Source organism: Trematomus bernacchii, unplaced genomic scaffold, assembly GCF_902827165.1.
Source record: "Trematomus bernacchii unplaced genomic scaffold, fTreBer1.1, whole genome shotgun sequence".
Taxonomy (NCBI): Eukaryota; Metazoa; Chordata; class Actinopteri; order Perciformes; family Nototheniidae; genus Trematomus; species Trematomus bernacchii.
The window spans coordinates 1,505,166-1,523,007 of NW_022987803.1; the positions used below are offsets into that span (position 1 = coordinate 1,505,166).

Genomic DNA, 17,842 nt, shown 5'->3' on the forward strand with positions numbered 1-17,842 from the left:
CTTTACCCGTCTCGATGTGGACGATGCTCGTTGCCAAAAGTGCAATAAGAGTTTAGCATGTACTGTAAGGGCGGTAACACGAGCAATTTGTCTAAACAACAACACATTATGTCCCGTAATGTTCCACCACAACCTCAATCTTCCTCCAGAAGAACCGTTAGGCCTTTTGCAGCATACCTGTATGCCCCACCTGTGTTGCTCTGTATCACTGTATTTGTAATCAGTCATTTCAAACTGTAAGTACTGGTATGAGAAGTGAAGTGACAGGTTAGATTACAGTGCCGTTCTGTTCTCTTCTGCTGTGGCTGTTTGTGCTTTAGATGCTCAGCGTGAGAGCCTCTGTTTCACATCCTGCTTCCTGTGTTTTCTTCATGCTTCAAACGTTTCTATACATTCAGAACTGAGTCATGGTGTGATGTTACATGTGTGAAGAGTAAAGTCTTGAAATTAAGAGTTTGTTAAATCCATGGCAGAACAGAGAGCTGTTGAATGCACCACATTTACTTATTCAGCTTCCTCCCTGTGCTGTGGATGTCTACAGCCATATCACCGTTTTTACTATTCACCCTTTCACTTTCTCATGTCTACTTTGTGTGCCTCACTATGGTCATGTTTCTCCTTAAAACTACTTGTTAGCGGATGTTAGAATCTGAATTTGGCTAGTTCTTGTACAGCGGCTTAGCTGTGACCGTTGGCTTCTTTTGTTGAGTTTAAACAGGGTTTTGTAGAGAAACATGATAATATTTAAAAGTAAGGTATAAGATGAATTAGTTTCACAAGTAGTACTGAAAACCTGATGTTGTATAAGCAGTAAAATTGAAATATTAAAGCATTGTAGCATTAAAGATTGAAGACAATAGTTTTAAATGTCTGAATGGCTCTGAGCCGAGTGATCGGTGAAAGCTTTACCCTGAAACATTCTAGGGCTGCTGTCTGGTTGTTCTATTCCTGTTGTTTCATGTGGGCTGAATAGAGGAGTGAAACATATATTCTTTACCACGGTCTGAATTCAAACAAAAAAAATGAAGGGAAAGGAATCCCACTTTGTATGACACTATTTGAATAAATAACACTTGCAATATATGCAAAACTTGTGACCTACACACTTATCACTGTTATGGCATGAGTTATGGCAGTGGTTCTCAAACTATTTCTGTCATTCCCCACTTTGAACAGCGGAAATCTGTCTTTTTCATGATCAAGTCTGAGAGGCAGGAGGCTTTACAGCAGTGGTTCTCAAACTTTTCCTGTCATTCCCCACTTTGAACAGACGGGGGAGTAGAAGCTGCTGGGACTCCCAGCAGCTTCTACTGAAGCCTTCCGAGTAAATCGCCAGAACGCCGACACCTCCTCATCTCCACCGCTCCCCGTTTTCTTTTGTGTTGCCATAAGTTAGTCTCTCTGCGTTTGTGCGCTGGGCTAATGCTAATGCTAATAATGCTAATGCGAGGATAATAAAATCGCGGCTTCACAAAACTTTTTGGGAGTTTTACGGGGCGTGGTTTGCATTCCGCCCAGCCAATCAGACATAGGAACCTTTTTCTCTCACGAAAGTCCCTGCTCTCTAGCAGGGACTGAAAAGGGGGTAAAAATGGTTCTGATGAACTAATTTAGTTCAGGGGGCTTTTTGGTAAATATATCTGAGTTCTGATGAACTATTGTGGGAAAAGTACTCCGGTGTGAACGCGCCAATTCAGTCAGTCATTCAGCAGTCAGTCAGTCATTCAGCAGTCAGTCAGTCAGTCAGCAGTCAGTCAGTCTGACCAACACTGAATACCAGGATATTAAACATACTGGCCAGATTGACATGAAATGTAATATGGATATTAATGGTGTCCAGAGCAGTGGAGCATATATATATTCTCTCTCTCTTTTTATATATATATCTATTATAGCGACAGCAGGAAACTAACAAAGTCGCTGAGAGGCTGAGGTCGGGCCTGTTTGATATTGTATGACACGCTAAAAAAGAGTACTTGCTGAGATCAAAACTCTGTTGAATAATAATGTAGTTTAATGGAGAATACGCAGTGATCAGACATAGATATTGTAATAATAATAATCAAAGCAATCATAAATCTTGCGGTCAACAAAGAGTACAACGGCCCTGTGTCACCCTCTCTTCCACACACACACCTCACACAGGTGAACAGGATTATAATGAGTGCCGCCCATATCCATGTGACCCATGCCAACCAATCAATAGTGATCAAACAAATATCTTATATTAAAACAAAACGCATTACTATACACGTTTCATGGCTCCTACATCTATATAAACTTAACACAAAAAGTAAGACAATTTGTGTTTGGTTGATGATTGCTATGTAGTAACAATGCTTTTTGGCAATAAATCGTATACCGTTGGAAAGCCTGTTTTCTTACCTTTCCAATGGTACCACATTTGTGATGAACAAGCATTTGTGGGATGAGTAGTGTGGCGTGTGGCGCAGTGGATAGAGCGTTGGTGTTCGGATCAAGGGAGCACAGGTTCAAACCCCACTGCAGTCAGCATGTCGTTGTGTCCCTGAGACACTTCACCCCAAATTGCTCCTGTGGGGATTGCCCACAGTATTGAGTATGTAAGTCGCTTTGGATAAAAGCGTCTAACAAGTAACATGTAATGTAATGTAATGTAATGAGTAGCAGAGCTGAGTATGTGGGGTGCGCCCATGAAAAATGTGACAAATCTCCTCTGCCAATGCCAAACAGCAGCCACTCTCCGGCCTCGTACGGCTGCCAGGAGGCTTGCCATGACTGCCCTTCACCATCAGGCCCATTTACACTGGAACCTCAACATGTGGAGGAACATTATGTTCAGCGATGAGTCCAGATTCTGCCTACGGCACATGGATGGTAGGGTCACAGTGTGGAGAAGACGCAGAGAACGCTTTGCTGATTGCTGCACCGATAGAGTAGGAGTGGAGAGGATGGGATGGCCCCCTGCAGTCCTGACCTCAAGCCCATTAAACCCCATTTTGGGATCAACTTGGCCCTGCTGTCCGTGCCAGAGTGACCAACACAACCACGTTGGCTGACTTGGGACAAATGCTGGTTGAAGAATGGGATGCCATCCCACAGCAGAGTGAGCAGGCTGGTGACCAGCATGAGGAGAGGCTGTGGCTGTGTTTGGTTCTTCCACATGCTACTGAGGCTGCTTGTTAAATTAATCAATTGTTAATAAATCAATTGTTGCCAATATGTCTTTATCAGTGGCGAGCCGTCAGGGCCCTCTAGGCCCTCTCTGAGGGCCTAAGATATTCTACAAAATAATATTTAAAAACATTAAAAATATATATATTTTTAGTTATATTTTTCATTAGTTTTACCAAAATAAATCCTTCAAATCTGCCTATTCAGTTTCTGTTTGAATGTGAAGGGTTAAATGAAAGAAGCTCCTTTAGCCGTCTCTGCGACTTACTGTGAAGATAGGAGCTGATTGGTGGTCCTGCTGTAAATTCACACAGGGCCCGCTATAGTAACTGAACGAGAGAGTAATGTCAAATGACAGTACAATTGACCAATCATATCTTCCCTCTAAATGGGTGGGTTTTATTATCGCAGACTTTATGACAAATTCCACCCGCTGTGAAGCTTTTCTTGTTTCCATAGCAACAACAACTTCCTGTCAACAGCGTGAACTCGCCTTCAAAATAAAAGCATGCCAAATTACACTTAACTGCAACGAAAGTAACAAACACAATGCAATATCCTTTTCAATTTCAAAGAACACAAATTGGGTTATTTACAGGTGTTGTTTTGTGTGGTAGAGGGTCGCTTTCATTGATGCGTTTTGCACCCCGGGCCGTTGTTTTGATATTCCGCTGAAGTATACGCTGTGACGTAATCACTTTCTTTGAGGGAAGGGGTGGGGGTCAGAGGGCCTAGGTATAAAAGTCACGGCTCGCCACTGGTCTTTATTTATCAGACTTCAATCATCCAATCCACCAAACAACACCAAACTAGAGTCAGCAGCAAAAAAAGCAGTTTGGCATTGGCAGAGGAGATTTGTCACATTTCCATGGGCGCACCCCACATACTCAGCTCTGCTGCTCATCCCCCAAATGCTTGTTCCTCACAAATGTGTTACCATTGGAAAGGTAAGAAAACAAGCTTTCCAACGGTATCAACAAGCATTGTTACAACATAGAAATCATCTACCAAACTCAAATTGCCTTACTTTTTGTGTTAAGTTTATACAGTGCTTATAAAAAGTAATCATACCCTGTGACAATCTTAACCTTTTGTCACATTACACCCTGGAAATTAAAATAAATTAAATCTTACTTTTTTTAGCTTTATGTACACATTATGACCCTCATAATCAAAGCAAAATGAACATTAAAAAAAATTCTGGACAATTATAAAAAATGTATTCACTAGCAGGAACCACGCCAAAACAGTAGCCGGAAGTTTGGCCGGATATAAATAGGGGTGGCCGTGGTTAGAGACGGGGTTTTAGGCGTGGCCATGCTCCTGAACCTATGTTAACAAGTTAACTTCATTTCACAAGCAGGAACCACGCCAAAACAGTGTGATGTTTGTAGGTTTATTGCAGAAGTAACAAATGAATGATATGAGGGGGGCGAAGGGATGTTCTAGTCTGGGAGGACGTGCTGTGGTCCGTGCAGTGGGAGACTCAGAGTGGGGGTTCCGTCTCCGGCATGATCTGCTTGGGCTGATTACGGGCCCCCAAAAGAGTCAAGTAAATGGAACTGAGTTGAGCGTGTGCCTGTCTGAGATCGTTAAGATTGTTGCGGATGTAGGTGTGGTAAGCTTGGGATGACCAGCGGCCCAGGACCTGGATGGTTTGATCAGAGATGCCCAGTCTCGCTGCTGTGGACGCTGCGCCGAGTCCAGGGTGATGCCTTGAAACTCGATGGAGGTTCTAGGCCCTGAGGTTTTCTCTTCAGACAGAGGGATGCCAAGGTCTGAAAATGTTTGTATGAGTGTGTTCAGCCCATGGCAGGGGGTGAGGATGGTGGAGTGACGATGAGAAAGTCGTCGAGAAGATGGAGCATGTAGGGGAGTCTGTGATTGTTTGGCAAGATCCAGCACAGAGCTTCTGAAAGGGAATCGAAGATTTTGGGACTGCTTCTGCAGCCGAATGTGAGGCGTACTGAGAAGTAATAGGCTCCCTTCCAGTACACTCCGAAGAAACGCCAGAAGTCTGAGTGAATAGGCAAGATTTTGAATGCACTGGTGATGTCTGCCTTAGAAAGCCATGCTCCGCAGCCTGCTGAGCGGATGAGGGTGATGGCTTGGTCGATGTTTGCGTATTGCATCGAAAAGTCTGGGCTTGGAATGACGCTGTTAATGCTCGGGATGGCTGCGCCGTGTGGAGAAGACAGGTCTATTATGAGCCTCTTTTTTTCGGAGTATTTCCGAATGCTATGCCTATTGGACTGATGCGGAACACTGGAAAGGGGGGATTATGGAATGGGCCTATCATGAATCCTTCTTTGACTTCTTTGGCCAGTAAGGTGTCGACGGTGTGAGGTTCTGTTAAAGCGGACTGAAGGTTGTGGCAGATGTGAGATGTATCAGGCAGTATCTTTATGCCTGGGTGGAAACCGTGGGTGAAGCCATTGGTGAGAAAGTAAACAAACTGTCTATCTGGATGATTTTGTAAGGCGGTAGCTAAGTCGTTTACCTTGACGGGTGTGCTGAGGTGCCGTGCTAGTCAATCTGCTGGTGTGGTTGGGTTGTGGGGGCAGGTGCTCCTGGCATGAGTCCCGCCGCAGAAAGAGCAGATGTGCATTAGGCGGCAGCTAGAGAGAGAGCAGCCTAGGTCATTGAAGTTGTTACACACCATCCTGCCTCCCTGGTAGAGGATTGGCCTTCCGCGTCTGTCAACGCCCTTTGAAACGGGGGGGTTGGCTGATAAACGTTTGTTTGCGGGCCTAGGGATGATGGGAGGTGTGGGTGCGGCGGGTGATAGACGGTTGAAGGCTGAGGCGTTGCCTCTTGATGAAAAGGGGTGTGAGCGGGGTGGTTCAGGTGGTGGGGTGCTGACTGAGCATGATGAGGCCGGGTGGGAAGGGGGGTTCGCATAATTGGCAAGAAAGGGATGCGCATGCTGTGCGCATCCCTTTAGAGTGCCCCAGTATGTTCCCTGGTTAAACTGTTTAATGCGGCTTGGCTAGCGAAGTGGACGTGGTAGGTGTAGAAAACCTGAACCTCCGAAGCGTAAGGCCATGTCGAGCTCTATGAAGAGGTACTCGTCTAACTCAGTTCTGCGTGTGGGATAGACTGAGCAGATGACGTTGCGGTAAAGGGAAAAAGCTAGGGCGAACTCTGCAGGGGTTAAGTCCTTAGACCTCAGAGGTGATGGATTGCGAAACTGGACTAAACCGAAGCTGGTCTGCATTTCCCTGGGCTGGCTAGTGTCGATGATTGATGGCTGTAGTAGCTGAGCTAAGTCTACGTAGTTACCGAGGAGAATCTGCTGGCGCAAGACGGGGGACACGGGAGAAGGGCGATAAACTGAGGAGGCTGGCTGGCTGGATGGGTGGTGTTGCTGTGGCTAGAGTGTAGCTGGTTGCACAAGGAGGAAAAACATGTGGGTGTTGGGGAAGGGATGGGGGGAAGGGGAGGGTGAAAGGATAGACCAGTTTGAAAAGAAGGTGCTGGGTGAAAAGAAGCCTTTTGGACGGACACTATAATTTACATTTTTTACTATGTTCAATCTGAATTTACTTTAAAATGTAAAACATCTATATTGATTCTGACTTTTCTACATCCAACTCACAGGTTTATCATTGCTTTGAGAAAAAAGATTATTAATTTACCCTTTATAGTTATAGTAATTTGTTCTGGGAATGTCATTTTCGAGCCTGAGACCTGAAAAACAGGCTCAGGTCTTAACAGGTTAAACAACAAATGAACACAACAAAACGAACAAAATACAAGAAGAAGAAAAGTTAGAATGGCGATTTCCGATAACACACAGGAGCTAGAAGACCCACCTGCTTCTTTTAAATCAGCTGTGTGGGAACATTTCGGGTTCCCTGTGGACTACAATAACGATGGAGTGCGTGTGGTGGATCGGACGAGGACGGTGTGTCGGCGTTGTTCGACAGCGGTGCGGTATGCTAATGGTAACACACGCCAAACATGCTAAATCATATCAGAAGGCATCACAGATTTGCCAATCACCGGAGCCCGGCAAAAGACAACAGCAGTTCAACAGCTTATCCCCGCTGTTTTTAAGAAGCCAATAGACATGAAAGCCGAGAGACCAAAAGAAATAACGGAAGATATTGGCATATATATTTCAACGGCTATGCGCCCTTGAAACACTTTCTTATTATTTATTTTGTAATATTTTCAAGACATTCTTTTTAGTTTTACAACTTGATGAAACCTTTTTGTTTGACATCAGCCATTATAGATAATATGGCCATCTGAGTGTGTGTGGTACTGTTTGTGGTTTGTTTTTAACTGTGTAATACAGTTAATTATTCAAAATGTTAGAGTTCCTTATTTTTATACTGAAATTGCACTACTGTGCCTGGAATTATGCATTTGGGACTTTTTTTTGCTTTTTCTTCTTGTACCGAACCCGTACAGAACCGTGACCCCCAAACCGAGGTACGTACCGAACCGTGAATTCTGTGAACCGTTACACCCTTAATAGGCACTGTGTGTATATATATATATATATATATATATATATATATAGTATATACCACATAGTAATTAGGAAACATACCATATAATCAGTTTGTCAGAGCCCACAGATAAACTTAGAACATGGAGGCTGTATCCTCTGTGGAGGCACTTTAACAACACTAACCCATCAATGCACTCACTTATCTTTGTTCAGCTCAGTAAAAAACTTGTATGTGCACGCGTATCCTCCAGTTATGATATAGAGCCTTAAAGATTACCCCCAGGTGTGTGTGTGTGTGTGTGTGTGTGTGTGTGTGTGTGTGTGTGTGTGTGTGTGTGTGTGTGTGTGTGTGTGTGTGTGTGTGTGTGTGTGTGTGTGTGTGTGTGTGTGTGTGTGTGTGTGTGTGTGTGTGTGTGTGTGTGTGTGTGTGTGTGTGTGTCTGTGTGTGAGGCGGGGCTGTCTAGACGCAGCTCTGTGTGCAGCAGACACACACTCAGGGCGACACAGACGTAGTGCAGTGAAGGAGCGCTGCCTGTCTCTCCCCTCCATCACTGGTAGGATCTTAGATCGCCATGGCTACTGCCAGCAGAGCCATAGTGTTCAATGTGCTCTGGAATGTGGTAACCTACTAAACCTTTTAATAAAATAATTTAAAAAAGAATCTGATGGGTCATCAAAGCTAAACATCAGGAAACACTGTGCAACAATATATCAAAACTCCTTAGTAACCTTTTTCCGCCACTGAAAAGATTTCCCCACAGATGCAGGGCATCGATTTTCGTAAATGATGTGGCCAGGAGGAAGTTGCTGCAGCACCTAGCAGTAAATGCTCTTCTAATTTATGCTTCCTGTATGGACCAACATTAATGCATGGTGCTGCTGGAAAAGTGGACTGTGTTATATATTATTATTACACAGCTTAGTTGAGTACTCGATTCTGATTGGTCAATTCAGACATTTAAAGGTTATTAATAGTCGATAACACACCGCTGCTAAGCATAAGGACTTGTTAGTGGAACAGAAACTGTGAACAGACTTGGTTACAGTGACAGAAAACCCTCAATCAGTGCTGCTTTTCATTTTAACTTATGTTGTTGTTGTCGCAGTTCAGCCGCTGTGGAGTTTGTTTTCTTAGTGGAAGCAATACGATCACTTTTAAGTCAATAAAATAATTTTCAATTCATATTGGGAGTCAAGTCGTTCGTTTATTTAGTATGTGCTTGTGTAACAAGTTGTTATAATGATACTAATAATAATAATAAGGCTGATCAAGATCCCTACGCCTCGTGTTGGGTATTCTATTTTTAATAATGACCTCATCGCTGCACATTATCCCTTATATCTGAGGGCAGTTGTGTTTTTCTTCTGCTGTTGGAGGCTGTAGAGCAGGGTTGGGGAACCTCCGGCCTCCGGGCCGTATACGGACCGCAAGACCATTTGGTACGGCCCTCGAGGTAATTTATAAACACACGCAAAAATTAAAGAAATCTGGAGCGCAAAAGAATTAAACAAGCGAGTGCCTGTTTTTCCTGGCCAAGGTCAGGGTCCTTGAACACAACACGAGCCTAACGTGTCATCACGTGGTATATGTCTCGTCTGACAGGGGTGTAGTTCTGACGGAGAGCACCAGAACGCTGCTCCGGCACTTCAGAAATGTCAGTACCCATAAGGAGCCGTACACATGCCGCAGTTTTTGCGTGGCTGTGTCTTTAGTTGAAAGCCCAGTGGCGATCTGTTCATCTGTCATACTGATCATACAGTCAATACCTTTGTTGTTATTAGCATCTGGTTAGCTAGCTATGCTAACGAATATAAGTGCTGCAGCCTCGTTTGACTCTAGAAGTTAATCTGTGAATATGAAACACAGGACACAGGCCTCCTCGGCCTATTTATAGAATGACTGGTCGACTTGGCATACAGTAAGGCGCTGCATCAGCAAAACTGCTCACCTCTGGATAGAAGAACTGAGTGGTTATCAGAGCATCCGGGGCTGTGCCATTCTACTGTTCAATGGAAATAAACACCCTTACACCAAATGTGTGTCTGAGCCTTTGAACCACATCCTGGAAGTCATATCATGATGACGCAGAGATAGCTGTGGGCTCACTGCTGGGGGGGCTCATCTGCGTGTTGCACCTTGTTCACATCTGCACATTTGCAGAAAGATGCAGAACCCACAATCTGAAATCCACAGTTGGTAAAGCGTCTGTTCTTTGTCACTTTAGACCTCTAGTTTGTATCATAGGGTATTTCCTTAGCCTTGTAACGATAAACCTGAGGCCTTTGTACCCAACATATATCTCTAGCAGTATCAATGAAAGCATTAACTTTGAAATGCTCATCAATGTCTTTACTAATAACATGTGATTAGAATTCAGTGTTTGTTGAAGATCAATGTTAAATATTGGAGATCATTGGAAATTACAACAATGAATTCTAACAATGCTTCATTTCCTCCTGTTATCCTGATTCAGCATGGCAGCAGTCTCAGATGTGGATTTTACAATAGGGCTGCCCTGCAGAATTCACTCACTACGATAAATAGAAAGGGTTGTTTAGTGTTGACTCTGAGAACTGAAGGAACTGATGTTTGAAGCTGCTCTTCAATGTAGGATTTTGTCTTTCTCTATCTCAGCATGTTCCCTCTTTTTCTTGTGAGGACCAGCACACTGAACACAAATGTAAAGACAACATTTTTGTTTTTGCTCCCATTTTTCATAAGCTGAAATCAAAGATCTAAGACTTTTTCTATGTACACAAGAGGCCTATTTCTCTCAAATATTGTTCACAAATGTATCTACGTCTGTGTTAGTGAGCCCTTCTCCTTTGCCGAGATAATCCATCCACCTTACAGGTGTGGCATATCAACATGCTGATTAGACAGCATGGTTATTGCACAGGCTGGTCACAATAAAAGGCCACTCTAAAATGTTCACTATTATCTTGAAAAATACATTTACTACTGTAGGAACAGAGTAGCTGCAACATGAGGTGATGTTGGTGAAGGAACGGCACAACAATGGGCCTCAGGATCTCCTCACAGTATCTCTGTGCATTAAAAATGCCATCAATAAAATGCTCCTGTTTTCGTTGTCCGTAACCTACCCATACCATAACAGCACCGCCACCATGGAACACATGATTCACAACGTTGACATCAGAAAACTCTTACCCACATGACGCCATACAAGCTGTCTGCCATCTGCCCTGTACAGAGAAAACCGGGATTCAACCGTGAAAAGGATACTTCTCCAAAGTGCCAGACCCCATCGAAGGTGACCATTTGCCCACAAGTCGGTTACCACGACAAACTGCAGTCAGGTCAAGACCCCGGTGAGGACAACGAGCTTGGAGATGGGCTCCCCCTGAAACGGTTTCTGACAGTTTGTGCAGAAATTATTTGGGTATGCAAACCGATATTTGCCTCAGCTGTCCGGGTGTCCAGCTGTCCGGGGGGCTGGTCTCAGACGATCTTGCAGGTGAAGATGCTGGATGTGGGGGTCCTGGGCTGCTGTGGTTACACGTGGTCTGCTGTTGTGAGACCTGTTGGATGTACTGCCAAATTCTCGGAAACGCCTTTGGAGACGGCTTATGGTAGAGAAATGAACATTCAATTCACAGGCGACAGCTCTGGTGGTCTGCAGTCAGCATGCCAATTGCACGCTGCCTCAAAACCTGCAACATCTGTGGCGTTGTGCTGTGAGATAAAAGTGCACATTTTAGAGTGGCCTTTTATTGCCTGTGCAATAACCATGCTGTCTAATCAGCATGTTGATATGCCACACCTGTGAGGTGGATGGATTATCTTGGCAAAGGAGAAGTGCTCACTAACACAGATTTAGACACATTTGTGAACAATATTTGAGAGAAATAGGCCTCTTGTGTACATAGAAAAAGTCTTAGATCTTTGATAGTTCATGAAAGAAAAGTGTTGCCTTTATATTTTTGTGTCAAACTCTCCGTGTACGTTGTCTACAAAGGGATTTTGGAGGTGTTTCCCATGTTTTGTGCTCATTTGCTATTTTGTTCCAAGACCCAGGGTACGCCAGACTGATCACTCACAGCATTTTGCCGCTCTTAAGTGTGCAGTCAATTAGGGCTGTGCATCTTCACTGGTCTCACAATTCGATTCGAATACGATTATTCTGTCAACGATTTGATTCAATTTCACGATGCACCACGAAGCATAACTATGCGTTGCATCCTCAATTGTCTATATTACTGCACATGCCTACTTTTTCATCAATTAATACAACCAGTCAAATCATTATAACCTCCATTTCTTTTATTATTTAGAAAGTGCATCAGAAATCAATAATATAAATGTCTTGACATGAAATTGTAAACCAAAATAAATAAATGGTTTAGGTCTCTCTATCTGTAAATTGTTCCAATACTTCTTCATCTGCAGCTTATAGCAACTGTCTTCTGAATATGGCAAACATGACTTGAGGAGGAATAGAGAGGAGAGACGGTGATCGAAAAGTTTTCCTGCTGCCGTACAAACGTAACACAAGTATTTATCGTCTGCAAATAGCAAAAATACTTTCATACTCTGCAATCCAAGACTTCATTTAGTTTTAATCCACCACAAACCTGACATGACGGTAACGCAAGATTAAAACAAAATTAAACATAAATCCATGTTTGTCTCTGAGCCGCAGCGACACGGACTGATTCAGAGCGGGTCATTCGGAAAATCAAAAAGCAACGTTACTACGCTATTATCGATTATGTTCTGTCACTGCATCGATGCAGAATGGTCCACTCCGCATCGTGATGCATCTTAGAAACGAATGAAGATAGCAAGAGTGTTGTGATTCATCCAGAGCTCAGGAAAGGAAGGAGTGTTCATTGCCAGTCAGGCCTTAGACACAGCTGTGTTATTAAGAAGGTCAGCTGTCTGCACGCTGCTGTCTGCACGCTGCTGTCTGCACGCTGCTGTCTGCACTCTGCTGTCTGCACGCTGCTGTCTGTTGTCTGCACGCTGCTGTCTGCACCCTGCTGTCTACTGTCTGCACTCTGCTGTCTGCACGCTGCTGTCTGTTGTCTGCACGCTGCTGTCTGCACGCTGCTGTCTGCACGCTGCTGTCTACTGTCTGCACTCTGCTGTCTGCACGCTGCTGTCTGTTGTCTGCACGCTGCTGTCTGCACGCTGCTGTCTGTTGTCTGCACGCTGCTGTCTGCACGCTGCTGTCTGCCCGCTGTCTGCCCGCTGCTGTCTGCACCCTGCTGTCTGCACTCTGCTGTCTGCACTCTGCTATCTGCCCGCTGCTGTCTGCACTCTGCTGTCTGCCCGCTGCTGTCTGCACTCTGCTGTCTGCACCCTGCTGTCTGCACTCTGCTGTCTGCCCGCTGCTGTCTGCACGCTGCTGTCTACTGTCTGCACTCTGCTGTCTGCACGCTGCTGTCTGTTGTCTGCACGCTGCTGTCTGCACGCTGCTGTCTGTTGTCTGCACGCTGCTGTCTGCATGCTGCTGTCTGCACGCTGCTGTCTGTTGTCTGCACGCTGCTGTCTGCATGCTGCTGTCTGCACGCTGCTGTCTGCCCGCTGTCTGCCCGCTGCTGTCTGCACTCTGCTGTCTGCACTCTGCTGTCTGCACTCTGCTGTCTGCCCGCTGCTGTCTGCATGCACGCTGCTGTCTGCAGCGTAACACGTAACACAAGTATTTATCTTCTGCAAATAGCAAAAATACTTTCATACTCTGCAATCCAAGACTTAATTTTGTTTTAATCCACCAAAAACCTGACATGATGGTAACGCAAGATTAAAACAAAATTAAACATAAATCCATGTTTGTCTCTGAGCCGCAGTGACACGGACTGATTCAGAGCGGGTCATTCGGAAAATCAAAAAGAATGTGCAGCTTCTCACACAATGCAGTCGAACTTTCATATGGAGACCAGTTTTAGGGTATAAATCTGTCAAATAAAAAAAACAGTAAAACCACAGAGACCAGTGTTTTTTTCTAATCATCCAACATGTGGAAGACAGGAGAGGACTCACAAGTGAGGTTCTCTGATTTCGTTTTCTCCACATACTGCACTGTGAATAAGGACATCTGATTAATAATGTAACATATACCAAACAAAATGAACTCAGGCTTTTACAATATTAAACACACCAGGATATACATTCCAAAAGCAACTTTTGTAAAGATACAGATAGAACAATCAAAGAGATATGTAGGTGTGGAAGAGAGAGAGGTGAGTGTGTCTCCGAGCCCTCTGAAGGAATGTGTGTATGGTCCTGTGAGCGTCTGGTCTGTGGAGACCAGAGAAATAGAGCTCTATGTGTCTTTTGCTAATACAGCTATACTAGCTTAATACAACTGATCACACAATAAAGCTCAGAAATTAAACCAATCAAAACGGCAACGCACATAACTGATATCATGTCATGATAGGAAGTTATTATCAAGTCTCTCCTGATATTAAAGGTCCCATGACATGGCCATTTCTACTGATCATAATTCCATTGTTAAGGTATACTAGAATATATTTATATTGTGCAATTTTCCAAACTCACATTGGTTTCTCATACAGCATCTCTGTAAAGTATGTGTATTCACTCTCTGTCCTACACGGCTTGTTGGAGCTCCTGCCCCCCCCCCCCCCCCCCTGTGAGCCCACTGTGCTCTGATTGGTCAGCTCGCCCACTCTGTTCTGATGAATCTACCACTATGGTCTACCACCGTTACAGCGGAACATCAGTGATTATGTGTTACAATGGCGTTAGCAACCAGAAAATGACACCAGTAATGACAAACAGATGAGAATGCTGCGTGGGGTCTGGGTGCCGTGTTGGCAGGACGTTGCGGCTCGCAGCATAGACAGGTCTTTTCTGTGTTAGAGTTTTACTCGCAGTAGTTCTCAAACTTTTCCTGTCATTCCCCACTTTGAACAGGTGGGCCTTTTCAAGCCCCACCTGTTCCTCATCGCTCCAATAAAATGGTAGGCCTTAAACAAATGTTGTCAAATGTATCGTTCTATAACAGGGGTCTCCAACCTTTTTTAGGATGAGAGCTACTTTCAAAAAATAAAACAAGTCGTGAGCTACTTTTACTCCTCTTTTTTTGTTTTTTTGCAGTGTATATATTTAGCACATTTTAACATTATTATATGCTGACCTTTAACCTTTGTGTGCTGTTTGGCCCGTTTTCAGTGTTTACTAAAATAACATGTATTCAATTTAAGGGTTTAAGGGTCTCGCTCGCTCACAGAGGCTGTGTGCTCCTCCGTGGCGATGACGGCTGTGTTAAAAAAATAAAATAAACATAGGCCTATTTGTAAAGTGGGGGGACACAAACGGGATTTCGAAAAGTGTCACGGTTAAACTCCGTATGAAGTGGTGAGGTTCCGCTCCATTGATTGTGTGTGTGTGTGTGTGTGTGTGTGTGTGTGTGTGTGTGTGTGTGTGTGTGTGTGTGTGTGTGTGTGTGTGTGTGTGTGTGTGTGTGTGTGTGTGTGTGTGTGTGTGTGTGTGTGTGTGTGTGAGAGAGTGTTTCACATGTGTGTATGGAAGATTTTTACATATGTCTGTAAATTATTTTGGTTTCAGTTGTGTGTGTGTGAGCAGGCTCGGATTGGCCATCGGGAGATTCGGGACTTTTCCCGCTGGGCCGCTGCCGTTGGTGGGCTGCTGCCTTCGGTGGGCCGCTGGCTCTGGCATAGGTGGGCCGTGGACTTTCACAGCGCCGCTGCGCCGGTACCGCACCCGCCGCTGCAAACACCCGCCGTTGCGAGGCTCGGCGGCTCCGGCGCAGCGGCGTTGTGAAAGTCCACCGCCGTTTCGAATCTCCGGCTGTAACAGTCCACTACCGCCCGCGAGGACCCAGGTTCGATTGCGGCCTGAGGTCCAAAAATGTTATTAAAAAAATAAAATCTCCCGTTCATCGCGTCCATTTGCGACCCACCTATTACATCTCTGCGCCCCACCAGTGGGGCACGCCCCACACTTTGAGAAACGCTGCGCTACAGAGTGTACTTTGAGGGTTTGTGACTCTGCAGACCGTTTACATGCATAAAAACCTTCATAACACACAAGGGGACGGGTAATAACCGGAAAAGCATGACATGGGACCTTTAAGTGTCACCCTAGGCCGTTGTGTAGTTCAGTTGGTAGACCTAACGGCCATGTCCTGGGGCTGTGTCCGGCCCGGGACCATGTGCCGTCCCCTCTACCTTTCATGGCTGTCACTTGAATAATGGCACTGGGAGCCCCAACAAATATAAAAAAAGTTTTAAATAAGTGTCAACCAGCTGCCTGTAGAACTCAGCAGTCTAATGCTATATATGCGTTTGAGTTATTCCAAACACTATGGTTTTTCTTTCTACAGATTATAGAGAATGGGCTGTGTGCAATGCAAGGATAAGGAAGCAACCAAATTGACAGACGAGAGAGAAACCAGCCTCTCCCAGGGGGGGAGCTACCGCTATGGGGCTGACCCCACGCCGCAGCACTACCCCAGCTTGGGGGGCGCCGCCATCCCCAACTACAACAACTTCAACACCCCCGTCGGACAGGGGATGACTGTCTTCGGGGGGGTCAGCACTTCCTCTCACACTGGAACCCTGAGGACTCGTGGAGGGACCGGTAAGAGATGTGTGATGTTCAAAGTTAGGACAGTCGGAAGATATGTTTTCATGTCCATCTGAAATAGTTTGGTCATTCTTTTTACACACAAAGATAATGAAATGTTATATAAAATGTATATTTTATAGTTTGTTATTATCATAAGAAGGCTGTCAGCTGGCTGTTATTCATGATGTCCCCCCTAGGGAAGGAGAGACAAAGCTGCTCATGGGCACACAGCATGTTGTTAGCAGGGATTTTAAAGAGACGGACCACAGCAGCATGTGGGAACAGTGTGTGTGATGTATTGTGTCTGATAGGACAACACTTTGCTTTGAGCACCAGGAAAAGCGCTATATAAATAACATGTATTATTATTATTATTATTAATGTTGGATGAATGTTTGACTGATAAACAGCTGGATTAGGTTTAGGAGAGGACTGTGTGTAGGTGACTGCTCTCCTCTAAACTTGGATTACACCTAATTTGCAAAATACTACACAGAAATGATAAATAGAAATGTAAAAGTGGTCCATAATACCTTCTCATTCGCGTTAAGCTTGACACCTGAGACCAGCAAGTCCAAGTCTAACAAGGCACAAGTCCAGGGGCCTCATTTATAAAACTTTGCGTAGGATTCACGTTTAAAGATGGCGTACGTAGGACAAAGAAAGTGCTTACTCACAAAGATATTCTGATTTATAAAACACTGCACGCATTTATTTATTTTTCCAAGGTATGTTACTGTGTGCACTCAGGAGTATCAAACCGGCATTTGTTTAATCATTTTAAGATTGGCTTTTATCAATTTTTGCAAATGAATTCTTCATAATGATTCATGAGAGGTAATATTTAGATTTATGTTATTATTTTACATGTTTCTCTCCATTCTTCCTTCGGCCAATGGTGTCGCAGTTTCTCATCTCTCCTGTTTTTGTGCGTACGGATGGGTCAAAGTGTCCGTGGAGCACCGCATCTTTTCCCGTCAACTGTTTTTTATAAATCGCAAAGATTGCTTATAAATTGGCATACGCCACGTTCATAAATGAGGCCCCAGGACTTGATTCCAGACTGGAGACAGAGCCTGGTCTCCACAGACCTGCTCAGACATGAACATATACTGTTGTTAGTCCTTTGTGACTGATGCTGTTCTTGGGAGGAAGGTTTCTGGTTGTAATACTGCTAGTAGTAGTGTAAGGGGCTGAACGTATGGGGTGTTTTGCCCCCTGGAAGCTGCCAGGGTAGGAGGGGTGTCTACTTAATTCAAGGGCACTAAGGCTGGATCAGTAGAACCAGCTAACCATACCATCTGATCTTTTCAGCAGTTTTATTAATAATGTTTTTGGGACCGCAGCGGATACAAGCGGCCGAGATGGGTTTTCTCCGCAGGGTGGCTGGCGTCTCCCTTAGGGATAAGGTGAGAAGTTCAGTCATCCGGGAGGGACTCAGAGTTGAACCACTCCTCCTTCGCGTCGAAAGGAGCCAGTTGAGGTGGTTCGGGCACCTAGTAAGGATGCCACCTGGGCGCCTCCCTAGGGAGGTGTTCCAGGCACGTCCAGCTGGGAAGAGACCAAGGGGTAGACCTAGGACCAGGTGGAGGGATTATATATCTTCGCTGGCCTGGGAGCGCCTTGGGATCCCCCAGTCAGAG

The 17,842-nt window shown here is 44.7% G+C and overlaps 1 protein-coding gene across 3 annotated transcripts in view; it reads left to right on the forward strand.

Annotated features, from left to right (window-relative positions):
• fynb (FYN proto-oncogene, Src family tyrosine kinase b) overlaps nucleotides 1–17,842 on the forward strand; it is a 94,124-nt gene that overhangs the window by 44,399 nt on the left and 31,883 nt on the right. For all 3 annotated transcript variants that reach the window (XM_034150398.1, XM_034150396.1, XM_034150397.1), the window contains one exon: nucleotides 15,955–16,211. In XM_034150398.1, the coding sequence (XP_034006289.1) occupies nucleotides 15,965–16,211 (247 nt within the window). In that variant the 5' untranslated portion in view covers nucleotides 15,955–15,964. The remainder of the gene's footprint in view (nucleotides 1–15,954; nucleotides 16,212–17,842) is intronic.